This window comes from Podarcis bocagei (assembly GCF_964188305.1).
Source record: "Podarcis bocagei genome assembly, chromosome: 8".
NCBI lineage: Eukaryota > Metazoa > Chordata > Lepidosauria > Squamata > Lacertidae > Podarcis > Podarcis bocagei.
In genome coordinates, this window is record NC_138133.1 from 10777648 (window position 1) to 10793703 (window position 16056).

The window sequence follows — 16056 nt, forward strand, 5'->3', positions numbered from 1 at the left end:
CTACAATACAGCAGCATCCACACACCCCAGCCACACTAAAGGGGGTTGGATTGGGCAGAAGCATCTGGTGTCACTCTGCCAGCACAGAACTGCCTGTTCTGCCTGCTGACTAGGTGAATGGAAATGGCACTATAGCAGGATCCTTGCCAGCAGCAATCTGCAGAGAATTGCAAACTTGGGCTTCCAGGGAGGGGCTGAGGCAGCCTGGGATCTGCTGGCTCCCAAGCTGCTCCATCTTGCAGTCACTAGATGGCAACATGCGCAATCCAGACTGGAACACCAATTTGCCTGCCTTCTCCCCAGGCCAGCATCAGTGCACCATAGTTTCCAGGCAGGTTTGGAGTATGGTGTTGGTTTCCTCCATTGGTTATTGAGTATTAACATTTCATATGGAACAGATGCCCTTGGGAGGTGGTTGACGCTCCTTCCTTGGAGGTTTTTAAGCAGAGATTGGATGACTATCTTTCATGGATGCTTTAGTTGAGATTCCTGCATTGCAGGGGGTTGGACTAGATGACCCACAGGGTCCCTTCCAACTCTATGGTTTTGTGAAGTGTCTGATTTGTGTCTGTGTCTGTGCATTTATCCTTTTGCCCAGACGCAGTCTGGTTTGGTCTGTCAGAGTTTTCCTTTGTCCATACTACTGGTAGTCTTCACCCTCTTCAAGATATACTTGTGAGTTGCTTGGTGTCCTCATATTCTGTTTGATACATATGCAGTGATGTAACAGCTGTTTCTCAGTACATGATGTGTCACAATGCAAGAGGTGGCTTTTCTTTCATTTCCTCATTCCATGCAGCTATTTTTCTTTTTAAAATTCTGTTTACTTAAAAACTTGACCCGGCTGCAGCCCAGCAGTTGTTACTGGTGTGGCATAGGTACGGAGAGCATAATCCTACAGATCTATAGGCAGAAATCATTAGAAATGATATTAAAGCTCACTTCTTTTGTATGACTGCATCATACAGTCTTTCCTTCCACTGCCAAAAATAGCTTACAATCTCTTTACTACATGTAGTTCCAAGTATTGTGATGTAAATAATATGGGGACGGACAGAGACAGGAAGGGTAACTGAATTGTAATGGGAAAACAGCCAGTGCTTTTCTATTTGTATTAATTATATAACAGAGTTTTAAAAGATGCCATGTTCACGCCGCGTTTCATTAAGATCGTTCATAGTGGGTTACTGCCGTATGTGTTCTCAAATTGTCAATCTTTTACTCAGCTAGAAACAAATTCAGGCTTCTTCCTGGATAGCAGACAAATAGCTTTCCAGGTCAATGAAGCATTAGTTCATCTGTGTTGTGTTTGAGCTTACGATGCAATTAGGTGAAATTACAATGGCTTGTAATATCAGATTTCTGTTGGACTATGACTAACGTTGGATATCACCGTGCATGCCTTCGCTTGTTAAAAACTTGCAGAAGCTTATTGGAGCAGACTAGATGTGCAACTAGATGTGTTTGCAATCTATGTATTAGCTACAAGCACACTAATACCTTGTGTACCAAGGCATTTTTGGCAGGAAATTGAAAATTAAGATTTGGTCACTCCAGTGGGTTTCTCAGAGTTTACAGCAACTGTACCAAAAGTTCTAATAAATGTTGACTAGGAACATAAGAAAAGCCCCCCAATGCACAAACCAAAGACAGTACAGGTAAAATATAGTCACTATCACTAAGTAGCCATTTATAGCTTTATGAGCCATGAATTTTAAGCCCTTTAAGCTTGTGGGATCACTTTAGCCCATACACGTCATACCCAACCACTTCAGTCTGCAGAACTGGCAACTCTAACAGGTGCCATGTAATATTTCCACAGTTGTAAGAAATCCATATTTTAGTGTGGCAGGGCCTGCCCTGTAGAACTCCCTGTCTATTGACATCAGGGAGGCGACTCTGTTGTACTACTGTCTATGCCTTCTTAAAACATGTTTTTATTTAGTCAATTCTATTGAGACCTGTAGGTGTTGATGTGCTTTCATCTATTTTACTGTTAATTTTAATTATCTTTATTTTTATTGATATTTTTAATTTTTCTTGTAAATCACTTACAGCTTGGCAGTATATGCATTTTGTTAAGTAAAATGCATTTTGTCTAATCCTCTTTTAAAAGTCATCCTGTTTGGTGATCATCACTGTGTATTGGGAGAGTGAATTCCCTAACTATGCACTGTGCAAAGTGATAATTCCTAGTACAAATGAATGAAATCAGGGTCCTTAGTAATTTGGAGTGGATCTACTCTAAGAAGCAATTATTAACATCACTATGCTAGGCAACAGAAGTCAGCCACGTTAAAGGAAATCTCTCAGTGCTCTTAACTCTGTGTGGACTGTGGCACCAACCACCGTGGGGTTTATCTGATTCTAAAAACTTTTCATTTCCCCACATACAAACCCCATCTTGAAATCATTGCAAACCCCATCTTGAAATTGCCCTGTGAGTATAATTGCGTTTGCTGGGATTTCTTCATTCCCAGTTTGGACAGGGATAGAGTCAGGGTGAATGGGTGCCATAAAAACTAAGGTGTGAAAAGCATGGCTGCATAACTATTCAATCTAGGTGTTATTTCAGATTCTTTCTTCAACTTATTTTCCCTTACAACCTGTCTTGAAGCTCTTGGAATGTGGGGGGGGGATGGGAGTGGGGGGAGGGAGGAAGAGTTCTTGTGTGATGCTTCCTGCTTCCTCTTTTAGTCCACAGCTGGAAAAATGCTTTTGGCAGAGTGTTGTATGTGTGTTTGGCTGTGTATTCCTGCTTAACTAAATCAGGGGTCAGCAAACTTTTTCAGCAGGTGGCCGGTCCACTGTCCCTCAGACCTTGTGGGGGGGCGGACTATATATTTTTTGGGGGAAATGAACGAATTTCTATGCCCCACAAATAACCCAGAGCTGAATTTAAATAAAAGGACACATTCTACTCATGTAAAATCACTCCGATTCCCGGACCGTCCATGGGCCAGATTTAGAAGCTGTTTGGGCCTGATCCGGCTCCCGGGCCTTAGTTTGCCTACACATGAACTAAATCATCCTGGGGAATACTACAGGCTTTTACTAAACCAGAATTGTGAATACATCCAGAACTGTCAATATTTTCTTGCTACTTCCAATTACTTAAGATTTGGTAAGAAAACGAGTGTTTCATGCACAATTTTAAGCAGTGTCTACTTCATATAGGTACCGTTTTGGTGGCTGCCGTCTTTGTTATAATGTGTTAGATTTACCTGATCATCAGCAAAAAGCAACCACGTTTACAGACGTTGTTTGCCTTGTGTCTACAGTCCAATATTAAAAGAACCAAATTCCTTGGATTTTTGCAGATTGCCTTCATGACGCTGACCCTGTTCCCCATCCGGCTGTTTTTTGCTGCTTTCATGATGTTGCTGGCCTGGCCTTTTGCATTCATCGCATCCATGGGACCTGTGGACAGAGAAATAGAAAAACCCCTCTCCTGGTGGCGAAAGTAAGTCACTGAGCCCATTTGGGTTTGCTAACATCTACTTGGAGTATACGGTAATTCAAGAAGTGAAATTGGCACGGGTTACTAATTTGATATATTTCTCCTCATAGCGGTGAAACTGACATATTGCACAATAAAAACATCGTTTCCCCCTAACAATGAATCACTTGTATATTTAACCCCCAGTGGCAGCTGTCTGTACTGAAAAGCATCTTGGAAGAGGTGCTGGCATTAAGCAGAGAAGTAAGCTGGTGGGGGAGGAGGCAGCGTTAACCTTTTTGCAACCTTTTCCTTCTCTGCTGCCTAACCTTCCTCTGGAGTTTCTGGGCAAGCATTTTTAAGACGAAGCACATTTCTGGAACCTCGCAAGGAGAAATGGGTAGGTGAGGTTTTGCAGGAGGGAAAAGGGTTAATCATTCATGCCTCTCTCACAGCTTCTGTGCTGAAGCTGCCCCCCCCCCCAAAGCTGGTTTTCACTACAGAGAGCAGCTATCAGGATTTAAATAGGTGCAATGTGAATGTGAACAGTTTATTCCCCCTGGCTGATGTGCGTTAAGTTCAGTGTCTGTCCTGATTCTTTTTCACTGCATCCCCATTCGCATAAACTGCTTAACTGCTTTATTTGGTACCCAAAGATGAGTTGCCGGAAGTGTTTACAAGATCTTGAGGGTGCTTCTTCTTCTGGAAGATTTTCCATTATCTCTACGTGCTGTGCTGTGCAATGTTAATCCCAGGATTAACGGAGGGTACATCTGATTGGTTGAAAACACAAGAGAGTTGCTGAGCAATGCTGTCTTTCTGTACCCATGAATAGTCACGAGAAACAACAATATCGAAAACCGTGCCCTGTTTTCTCCGTGGGATGGTTTGTCAGCTTAGAAAAGTACCGTATTTTTTGCTCTATAAGACTCACTTTTTCCCTCCTAAAAGGTAAGGGGAAATGTGTGTGCGTCTTATGGAGCGAATGCAGGCTGCACAGCTATCGCAGAAGCCAGAACAGCAAGAGGGATTGCTGCTTTCACTGCGCAGCGATCCCTCGTGCTGTTCTGGCTTCTGAGATTCAGAATATTTTTTTTCTTGTTTTCCTCCTCCAAAAACTAGGTGCGTCTTGTGGTCTGCTGCGTCTTATAGAGCGAAAAATACGGTACCTGAAAGGGGAAGGGAACTGGTTAAATGTCTCGTCAAGACAGGTGCCTGTTGCGGTATTCCCTGGAGAGATATCCACACAGCGTTTGTAAATACTTCTTCAGCTGTGGCCAAAGAAGTTGCAAGCATTTCCACAGCATGTTGTTCCCTTTTCTCTTAACCCAAGCCATGCTTTGTGGGGCAGGAAAGCTTGAAGGCACTGCAGCCCCAAGTTACAAATAAATGTAGCAAGGAGGTTATAGAACAGCTCACAGAATACTAAAATTTATATCTTTAGGCACCAGGCGAAAACATTTCTCTTTAACCAGAACTTTGGCTGATTAACATTCTATGTCCTTTTAAATGGAAGGGGGTTATTGGTTTCTTTTTGTTTTTATTATGCATCCTTTGTGATCTTCAGATGAAAGGTGGTATACAAATTTAATAAACAGCAACAGCAACAACAAATTTCCTCTGCCTGAATTGTTGGGCGTGTACATCCAAAGTTAGTTCATTTCAGATTGTGCCCATTAAAATTAATGGACATAATTAACTTCGGTCCATTGATTTCAACGGGCCTAACATAACTTGGATAAAACTCTTTTGAGTTTATAGAAAACCAATATTGTCTTTATAGTTGGAGTGCGTACCCATCTTAGGATATCATCATAATTGGAAATGATAGCTTAATAATTATAAACTATCCTACAGCTAGCTGGGGGAGAATGAGCAGAGAAAAATAGTCACCCAGCTCTTTGCATGAGCATCTATTAAATGAGAGTGCACTCTGTGGATATATTTGTTTTGGGTTGTTGTTTTTGCCTGCTTTGGCCCACCCTCTGTGATTTCCACTGATGAAGATAGACAGGTGACAGGCTGCCTTTCTAAAGAGACAGTTTGTACCTGTTCTGCAGTGATGCTCACTTCGACCTTTTGGGGTAAGATGAAGTAAAATCTGCCATGGGGTTGCTGACGGGACTGGTTAAGCTGGAACCTATTTACCGTATTTTTTGCTCTATAAGACTCACTTTTTCCCTCCTAAAAAGTAAGGGGAACTGTGTGTGCATCTTATGGAGCAAATGCAGGCTGTGCAGCTATCCCAGAAGCCAGAACAGCAAGAGGGATTGCTGCTCTCACTGCGCAGCGATCCCTCTTGCTGTTCTGGCTTCTGAGATTCAGAATATATTTTTTTCTTGTTTTCCTCCTCCAAAAACTAGGTGCGTCTTGTGGTCTGGTGCGTCTTATAGAGTGAAAAATACGGTGACTACATTTGAACTCCCTGACATAACAAAACTGTGTTAAAACACAATCAGAAAACAAGGAAGCAAAGTGCTTTTAAAAAGAAACTCTTATTTCCCGGTTTCCTTGGAAATAGCTTATGTAGTTAATCGTGTTCAAAAGGATTAACACGTCTGCATTTGTGCTGTCTTATTATTTTCAGGTTTGTGGATGTCATGCTGAAGGCCATCATGAGGACCATGTGGCTTGCTGGGGGATTCCACTGGATAAATGTGAAGGGCAGGCAGGCCTTGCCCACTGAAGCAGCAATATTGACTCTGGCTCCACATTCCTCGTACTTTGATGCTATACCTGTAACAATGACCATGGCCTCCATTGTCATGAAAGCAGAAAGCAAAGATATTCCTGTTTGGGGAAGTAAGTCAAAGAAAGCTTTACTTTCAAATAAGGGCCACAGCGATTTATTTCTGGAACGGAACGTACCGTATTTTTCGCCCCATAAGACGCACTTTTTCCCCTCCAAAAATGAAGGGGAAATCGGGGTGCGTCTTATGGGGCGAATGCCTGCAAGCCTCGCGCGCCCGGCAGGAGGTCCCACCGGGTGCGCGAGGCTTGGGGCGGCAGCGGACTGCTTGCGCGCACCGAGAAGCTTGGGGCGGGCTGAGCTCAGCTGGCCCCAAGCTTCTCGGTGCGCGCAAGCAGTCCGCTGCCGCCCCAAGCCTCCCGCACCCGGCAGGAGGTCCCGCTGGGTGCGCGAGGCTTGGGGCGGCAGCGGACTGCTTGCGCGCACCTAGAAGCTTGGGGCCAGCTGAGCTCAGCCCGCCCCAAGCTTCTCGGTGCGCGCAAGCAGTCCGCTGCCGCCCCAAGCCTCGCGCACCCGGCGGGACCTCCTGCCGGGTGCGGGAGGCTTGGGGCGGCAGCGGACTGCTTGCCGGCATGCAGAAGCTTGGGGCGTGCTGAGCTCAGCACGCCCCAAGCTTCTAGGTGCGCGCAAGCAGTCCGCTGCCGCCCCAAGCCTTGCGCACCCAGCGGGACCTCCTGCCGGGTGCGGGAGGCTTGGGGCGGCAGCGGACTGCTTGCCGGCACGCAGAAGCTTGGGGCGCGCTGACCTCAGCTTGCCCCAAGCTTCTGGATTAGCGCAGCGCACCTGGGGGGGAAATAAATTTTTTTTCCTTTATTTCCCCCCCTAAAATCTAGGTGCGTCTTATGGGCCGGTGCGTCTTATGGGGCGAAAAATACGGTATTCTTGGAATGTGGGAACCACCGCAGAAAAGGGCCCCTTCCTGGTTGTTGGCAGAGGAATATTTGCAGCTTGTGAGAAAACTAGGAGGGCCTCTGGTAATGACCGTAACGGCCAGACAGATCCAAATGGGAGAAGCCGTTCCCTCGGGTAACCCACTCCTGAGTTGCTTGGATCAAAGCTGAAACCTGGTTCAGTTCTTTCAACAAAGGTGCTACATGACAGCAGCTTGACACATCGCTCAACAACATACCCATGGCACTCTTTGCTTGTGCCAGGTTCTAGGCCACGCATACGAGCAGCTAAACATAGAGTGCCTATCAGTATGCCCCTTCGCCACCCCACCAGGTGTTTTCGCAATGTTTCCATTTCTTAATTTTATGTTCCTTCCTTCAGTAAGCACTGCGTTCGCATACATTCGATTATTCCGTTTTATCTTTGGCAGTCATACAGTGAGGTGAACCAGAATGAAAGATAGCAACTTGCCCAGGTTATCCAGTTGAGAATTTTGTGCCCACACGCTTTGAAGAAGTCTCAAAGCAGTTTACAATGAAACATGCCAAAACATGTTAAACAATGTGCAACTTCAGTAAAATAACAATTAAAAACACACACGAAAGCTCAGGTTGATGACACTTGTCATCAAAGTTGCTGATGGGTCTGCAAGAATAAAAAAAAGTTTCTACATGGTGCCAAAATGGTAGCAAAGTTGGTGCCAGCCAGATCTCCTTTCTCGCACTATGCACAATGGCCCACTAACTCTTTCTTAAGGAGCCAGCACTTCTATTTCGATATCAGAAGGAGTGTAAAGGGGGAGGCTAAACATGATATAGCCCTACATTTATTTCAGTAGCATCCAAGGGAGTTCAATAGCAAAAGGTTGAACTTTCATCACAACTCTGTGCCTACAAAGTTTTTGTTAGTACAAATGTAACTCCGTAGTTACAAAACAAGGAAGTGCAAAAACGAACCACAGATTTTCCCCTGATTGCGTTGTGTATTATGTAGCATGATGTGGTATCTTAAAATGAAGAAAGCAAAACCTCTGTGGGAGAGAGTGGGTATGGAGTGAAAAGGTCACCCCACCCCCGTCCCTCACTAACTGTTTGCTCTTTATTTCCCTCTCCTGCTTCAAAAAAATAAAAAATAAAAATCAGGGCACACATGCATATAATTAGTTCCTTGATTTTTTTTACATTTGTGTTTTGAAAACATGGATAAGTTGAGGGGGAAAAGAAAATGATTTTTTGGTCACTTTGCCTGGTTGTAGTGCTTTTCATCTTGTAGCTATTGCATTTATGAATATGTATGATTTTAATCTGGCTGTGTGTGTAAATGGGTGTATTTAACCTGCTTTTGCCCATTTATAAATGGATTGCTAGACATTCTTTACTCTGCTTGTGTTGCAGAATATCACTGTGGAGGGTTATGCATTGGGTGAACTCTGGGTCTTCCTCTCTTCTAGACCTAAAATTCAGTGGGATTACTTTTGTTGTTAACATTTTGGCATTCTATTGCTGCTTTTCTGTACCTCTGAGGGAGTTGCATACACAGCCCTTTAACCATGTGTACATGACCTACATAAATATAGGAATTTAGTCTGCTGGTCATCTGTCTTAAATAAACTTGGAAGTTTTCTGGAGATTTAGCTCAGTGGCAGATTGTGGGACTTGATTTTTTTACCACTGTTGATGGGGGCAGGGAGAGAGAGAGAGAATATTTAATTCACTTGAAACTTTGGGGGGCATGGAATCATTGAAAGCAGGGAGAGCACGTGCTATGAAATGTGACATGTATAATTTCACTAGTGTTATTTGGGAGTGGGAGATGGACCCTCCAACAGGTGGCAAAGATCAGGCTGTCCAAAGAGAATTTAGCAGCTTCCCTCCAGCGTTTTCCAAAGTTTGCAATAGTTTCCATGAAGACTATTGCAATGCAGTAAGGCATTGCTGCTGCTGAGTGATAAACGTCAACAATAAATTTCAGCATATCCCCAACCTGTCTAACATAGTATCTAATAATGAGCTCTAAATGGCTGAAACCTCAAATCTACAACATTCCCACCACTTTCCTTATCTGGAGTTGGATATGTGATTAAGGATAACCTGTTTGTACCGCTAGGAGTGATCTGACAGAGGTAGAATTGCTCCAACCCCAACCTTTCCACCTAAAATGCAAGGGCTTCTCTTATGCCAACTGGTTTTTGTTAGTTGTGTGAATCGCACAACACAATTCAAGATTCTGTGGTACTATAGGAGTATAGTCAGGTGCTCTTGTCAGATTATTCATGTGGCTGGGGAAAGAGTAATCTCACAACCATGTATATTTAGATCACTCAGGTGATGACACGCAGCTTGTCATATGCATTTGAGGTGATGAGCAGCGTTCACAATGACCCCAGGGAAAGTGAGCTAGAAATGCAGACTTCCTAGCAGACGTCTAGCAGTGTCTCCTTTGAAAAAATCCCTCACATTATTTCAAGACTGACAGTGGTGTTGATAGTTACAGTTCTTAGGAGCTTTTCCTGAAAGGAACAAATAATTTGATTGGCTTTAAATGCAGGCCCAAATGGTTCTAGACTGGCTATAAAAGTTATAAATGTGATGTATTGCATTGCATGGATTTTATTATTCCTTACCGCTGTTTCAGTATTAGATATTCTGATTCTCTCTTTTTTGAACTTTACACGAGTGTTAAACTCATATCCCATCCCTTTTGTAAGAAATAAACAACTGTCCTGTCTACCTTCAAACAGGATCAAGCTAATTGAGGCAATTTTAGAAATAAGAAAAAGCATGGCAGGTAGTTTTAGTTTGTGTTTTAAAGGGGCAGTTTCAGTTTAAAGTATTCATAAGTGGGTGGCTGTATTTCTGAATAAATGCAGGGCTATATTTTATTTTAAAATGTTTCTTAATGTGTTCTGCTGGTTACTCCCCCCCCCCAATATGGCATATTTTGTTATGAAATGTGTTTGCTCATAAAACTATTGATTGTTTCTCTATATAGCATGTCATACACTTATGCTAATCTAAAGAAAAATGAAGGAATATACTTAGGAATACGGACATTTCTGTTTCTTTCCAGCTCTAATCAAATACATTCGACCCGTGTTTGTATCTCGATCAGATCAGGATTCCCGCAGGAAAACTGTTGAGGAGATAAGACGGCGTGCTCAGTCAAATGGCAAATGGCCACAGGTACTGGTAGAACGTCTTGTGATTTAAAGGTATTTGTTTTCTGTAAAGGAATATCTATTTCCACCTAAAGAGATGCTATTTCTGTTCAAAAGTAGACACACACTCCTCAGGTTTCAGTTTCTACTATTTGTGGGGCTAACATTCACCTGAGTTCTGAATTCTTTCGAATTCTTCAGGTTTTCCTCCAGCTGTTCGTTCCTCTTGATTTAACATTGGTACCACATCTCGGAAAAGATGGGGGGAAATCCTTTGTTGGGTGATACCATGGTTCATTTAATCCATTATTCTGTTTCTAACAGCCAAACATCTATTGGTGTTCACAAAGAAGGCATGAAGGTGACAGCCCCCCCTAGTTGTTGCCAAGGAGGATAAAATCCATGATGTTAAGTTGTGGGTAGACATATCAGACGACACAGTGATTCTTCAAACAGCTCTTGTTTATTCACAGGCCAGAACAGAAGTGAACTGAAGGGTTCAGTCAGCCTGCTTATATAGAGCTCCAGTACAACGTAACTGTAACAATATTCTAAAACTATCCAATCACCGAACGTCACTTTCGATCCCTTATTTGCATAACTATCTACAGTATCCCCCTGCTGGCCCAGGGTGAGAACTTCAATACATAACACATGACTTGCTGTTAATTTAATTATGTTTGACATGTGAAACAATCCTGATACATTAAGGATTGTATGGATTAACTCCCTCACCGTCAGCTCAGCCAGAGAGAGGCTGCACATATCTCCCTCTTCCAGGCTCAGCTGTTAGCAGTACAGTTTCCTTTTCTCAGTCCTGAGCCTAGTGTCAGTCATTCTCTTATAGAGTTATGAAAGATGGGGGAGGGGGGAAAGTACTTTCTCAAGACGAGTTTTGATTATATAAACATCCATAACGTTCCGCTTAATCACCTCTCCTTTCTTTCCTCAACTAAACAATTCCTTTATGAATAGTGAATTCACCTCTTGGCAATTTGCTTACCCCTTCGAAGCGTTTTCAAATTGTGCGACAGCACTTTTGAGAAGAAACAATCACATAATACCGAAATGTCACCGCAGCATAAATTTGGGTAATGGTATTTTAACGTTGAGTTCTGTTCCTAAGAATTTCCAGTGCTGAGTTTGTTGCTGCTTAGGAATCTCTTAAGCTGTGTATAGATAAGTTTTCCTCCTGCCATAGAGGAAATCATCTTAATCGTCACCTCTTCTTTCTTTGTGGGCGCCATGCTGGTGAAGGAATAACACCCCATGGTGCCCCCTTCTACCCTTTGCTGCTATGTGTGAGAAACTTTAGTGCCTTGATTTTAAAATAACAGGGTTTCCTACTGCTAACATTGTTCAACTTTTATTGAGTACTGATGGTAAGTACAGTAAGAACATAGAACTTTAAAGTAATGTAAAGCTGGGGAAAAGCTGAATCTGGCAATTTTGATGTGGATTAGTTCCCCTTCTTTGAATATATGAGCAGGGAGGTATCTTCCAGCTTCTCTTTCTTCATTAAGGTTCAGGTATTTAAATACCACCTGATATTTAGTGAAGTATTGTTGGAATTTGGTTATACAGTACTGCTTTGCTGTTTTTATTTTATTCCACAACCCTGTTACTTTCTTTTTCTTTTTTGCTTACTTGTTTTCCCCCCTGTATCTACACGTTTTCAAATGCAACAGTAAAATTCAATAAAAAGTGTTTTAGAAAAAGAAAACAAGTGGTGTTATCCTGGCTCCAGAAGTCCTGGAGCCTACATAATTTAAAAGGCGATGGGTGAGGAGGTCATCGTTTGCTTCATGCGTGATTAAAGGAGAAAAGAGTTACCCTCCTTGTGATGAACATAAGGGTGGGGGGGTGGAGGAACATTATATTATAACTTCTACCTCCCTCATTGAGAGGGTGTCTGGCCCTCAGTGCTTGCAGTTCCAAATGGAAGAGTGCTTCAAAGATTCCTGGGCTGCGTTCCATACATTCTTTCATAGATCACACTCCATTTGTAGAACACCTTAGGGAGCAACCTGAATGCCTTCTTGAAATCAGATACCTGTGGTGAATTATTTATTAAACGCTAGCAGCATTTAAAGCTAAGCGAATTTGAATGCTTCTAAATTCTGAGCTTGAAATGTACTTAAAGATGCAGAAGATGTACAAAAATAACTTGTAATAGAGGGGTTTTTTTCTGTTTCTGTTTTAAGATTATGATATTCCCGGAAGGAACATGCACTAATCGATCCTGCCTAATTACCTTCAAGCCTGGTAGGTATGATGTACATTCTTCTTTACCTAGGTAACATCAGTGTAACTTCAGATTTTGAAATTCGGGGCTCATGATTGCCTATGGCCACTTCAGATGTTACAAGAGGTGTGTCCTCCCACCCCCCAATAAGGGCAACCTTTGCCTTTTCTGAAACTTTGGTATGCCAAGAAACCTAGGATTGTCTGTCTGTTCGAACGTTGAGTTAACTGTCGTAACTTGCAATCCAAGTACGTGCAAAAAACCCACCCATCTGAAGTACCTTCTTCATACACAGGTCTGGAAATCAAAGTGCATCATTGCAAACATGTGTTGACCATTTTCTGGAAAATGCTGGATGCAAATAAAGGTGTTTCCATCTTCAAATCTAATTATTTAGTTCAGGACAAACAAACAAGAACCTGAAATAGGACATTCAGTCAGTTCATCATTCTCTGTATTTTGTCCAGTCTTGACACTTGCTGACTTTCATCTCGTGTGCATCAGGGCTCCTTCGGGATATTATGTGGTCTAGAATGTTTAAACCTAAAACCTCTCTATAACAAAATAATCTCTCTTTTTTTGAGGATTACTGCCATTAGCTCAGTTCTCTTACTGTTTCCTATGGAATTCAAAAAATGTTTCCAAGTAAGTTCAGAAAGACTTCCTTGCAGAAAAAGAAGGTGGAACTCTCATGGTTTTGCACCCTGATTTGGTAGGTGAAGGGGCATCGGAACGAGTTGTTTTTGTATTTCTAATGTAATAGTCAGAGACATCATTGGATTGTTCCTTCCATGCTTCAGTGGTCTTTATTTCATAGAATTGTAGAAATAGTAAATGGAAATTATTCTCTTTGCCAAATACAGAGGGTAGGGGTGTTTTGCTTGTACCACAAATTGCAGGAGATAAGGTTATCTTACCATATTTTGCATTCTCTAAAGTTTAGTCAACATATTGGGTAATGAGAGATTTATGGTAATACCTTGTGCCCTTTTCATTCCTGATTTGATGCCAGGACTTTTCCTCGGCTATGTATTGGTATGGCTCTTGTGTTGTGCAGCACTTTGCAATCTTTTCCCCAGGATATGTGTATTTGCATGACCTCTGGTTTTCTAATCAGATGGATATCATCCTGTTGATGGCACATGTACGAATCCACGCATACTTGGGAGCTGTGCAACAGAATAATGAGTAAAAGAATCCATGAGTGAAGATTTGAATCATGTGGAGAATACAACCTTCTTTCTGAGTCCAAACATATATTTTCCTAATAGCATTTAAGCATGTACTACTAATATTCAGTAGTATTGGAGCTTGGCTGTTTGTAGAATGGAGCTTCTAGTGCTAATCTGTCAGAGCCTTCTAGAAAAGATTGCTTCAGATTGTATAAATGTCTAGTCCAGTTTTCCGTGACCAGGTGTGTATGTTTGATAGGAGATCTTCATTTCAGAGATTTCCCCTAGAAAATACAGTGGTACCTCTGGTTAAGAACTTAATTCGTTCCGGAGGTCCGTTCTTAACCTGAAACTGTTCTCAACCTGAAGCACCACTTTAGCTAATGGGGCCTCCTGCTGCTGCTGCTGTGCCGCTGGAGCATGATTTCTGTTCTCATCCTGAAGCAAAGTTCTTAACCCGAGATACTATTTCTGGGTTAGCGGAGTCTGTAACCTGAAGCATCTGTAACCTGAAGCATTTGTAACCCCTAGGTACCACTATACAAGTTTGTGTCACCTTCCCTGATGTCAAGATAGAGAGAGCAAGGAATGTTTAAAGAATTACCAACACCTTGCGGGCTCCCTTAGTGAAAGAAGCCTTGACCTGGGTTTCTGGTTCAACAGGTTCCTCTGGTCCATGAGTAAACAATAGTTACTATCATCAGTACCTGTGGGAGATAGGGTTGGAATGAGAGGTTGCTGCTCAGGGCTTCAAACAAAAATCCCAAAGGCCTCTTTCCCTGGAGCCTTGGCAGAGTGCATCATCGTGCTTACAGAGATTCATATGCCAGGCTGCAAAATCTAGAAAGCACAATAGCTCAACATTTTCAGAAATGGAGACATCTAATTTTGTAAATGTTGGTGAAAATGGCCCCAGATTGACCATAGAGTTGGGAAAGAACTGGGTGTCCAGGAAAGATTTTGATTTATTGCTATCTTCGGTAGTGGATGAAGGTGCAAACAAACAAGACCAGAAGTGTTGAATGTTTCAGTTATCATTCCTTTCTTGTTCCTAGTTAGAGATTTGAGTTGATTCTAGAGTCTTCATCCACTCCAGAGGAGTGGAAGAATTAGCATTAACAATGTAGATTCTTTTCACACACCTTATTATTGGTTGCTGTTTGTTGGCTTATAATATGAGAGAGAGGTTACAAGGCAGATTTTCCTGTTTAAAAAGAAAATGTTTGTCTTCATCAGGGAAGGCAGTCAAACCTTGTGGTGGAACATTTTTTCTATTTCTGTCAAATTCCTGGAAATATATAAATATAAGTTGCGTAGGATTTGACAGCCCTGAGTTCTTTCCAATTAGGTACTTCTGAAAAATTGCTGGCTATTAGTTGTTTTGACTAACTATCCATTCTTCCTGTGTCATCTTACCTGGAATGAAATATCCTGCTTATCAAAGGATTGGAATTAAATTGAATGAATCATACAAATGCTTCCAATGTAATACAAAGTTTTTCAGGAAGTAAGCTGCTGGGAATAAGTCACAGTGGTATACCATAATAGTAAACCTCTGAAGATGGCACATTATGTTCACTTGCAGGAAGAAGCTTGGACTATTTATTATTTGGGCAGGGAATAATCAGAATCTATTTAACTTTAGATGCTTGAATTACTATGTTGCTGAGAGTTGTTGCTTAACCTTTAAAAATAAATTATAGTTGCATCTTTTTTGGCTACTTGGGAAGGTGGAACTTCAGAGCATATCATCCAGAAAAGCCAGCTGTTACATAACAGAAATGCGCATGCAATACCTTCAATGCTCACAGTGTCATTAATAGGTGGTAATTAGAAAGTATTGTAATTATATGTATCCCATATATCTTGTAGGAGCATTTATTCCTGGAGTGCCTGTCCAACCTGTGATTTTACGTTATCCAAACAAACTGGTAAGCTCTGAGTAAGCTTTTATGCCAAATACATAAAGGTATTAAAGGACCCCTGACCGTTAGGTCCTGTTGCGGACAACTGTGGGGTTGCAGCGCTCATCTCGCTTTATTAGCCGAGGGAGCCGGCGTACAGCTTCCGGGTCATGTGGCCAGCATGACTAAGCCGCTTCTGGCGAACCAGAGCAGCGCACGGAAAAGCCATTTACCTTCCCGCTGGAGCAGTACCTATTTATCTACTTGCACTGGTGTGCTTTCAAACTGCTAGGTTGGCAGGAGCAGGGACCGAGCAATGGGAGCTCACCCCGTCACAGGGATTTGAACCGCCGACCTTCTGATCGGCAAGCCCTAGACTCAGTGGTTTAGACCACAGCACCACCCGCATCCCTATGCCAAATACATATATGAACCTTAAGTAGTTGTCTGAAGTATATTCTCAAACTTTTTTTTGAAAAGCAGAATGATAGTAAATCAG

General features: G+C 42.3%; 1 protein-coding gene across 1 annotated transcript in view; it reads left to right on the forward strand.

Moving 5' to 3' along the window:
- Positions 1 to 16056, forward strand: part of LPCAT1 (lysophosphatidylcholine acyltransferase 1) — a 49843-nt gene that overhangs the window by 13363 nt on the left and 20424 nt on the right. Inside the window, exons 2-6 of the mRNA XM_081206732.1 lie at positions 3321 to 3463; positions 6027 to 6241; positions 10149 to 10261; positions 12441 to 12501; positions 15526 to 15584. Coding sequence (XP_081062858.1) covers positions 3321 to 3463; positions 6027 to 6241; positions 10149 to 10261; positions 12441 to 12501; positions 15526 to 15584 — 591 coding nt within the window. The remainder of the gene's footprint in view (positions 1 to 3320; positions 3464 to 6026; positions 6242 to 10148; positions 10262 to 12440; positions 12502 to 15525; positions 15585 to 16056) is intronic.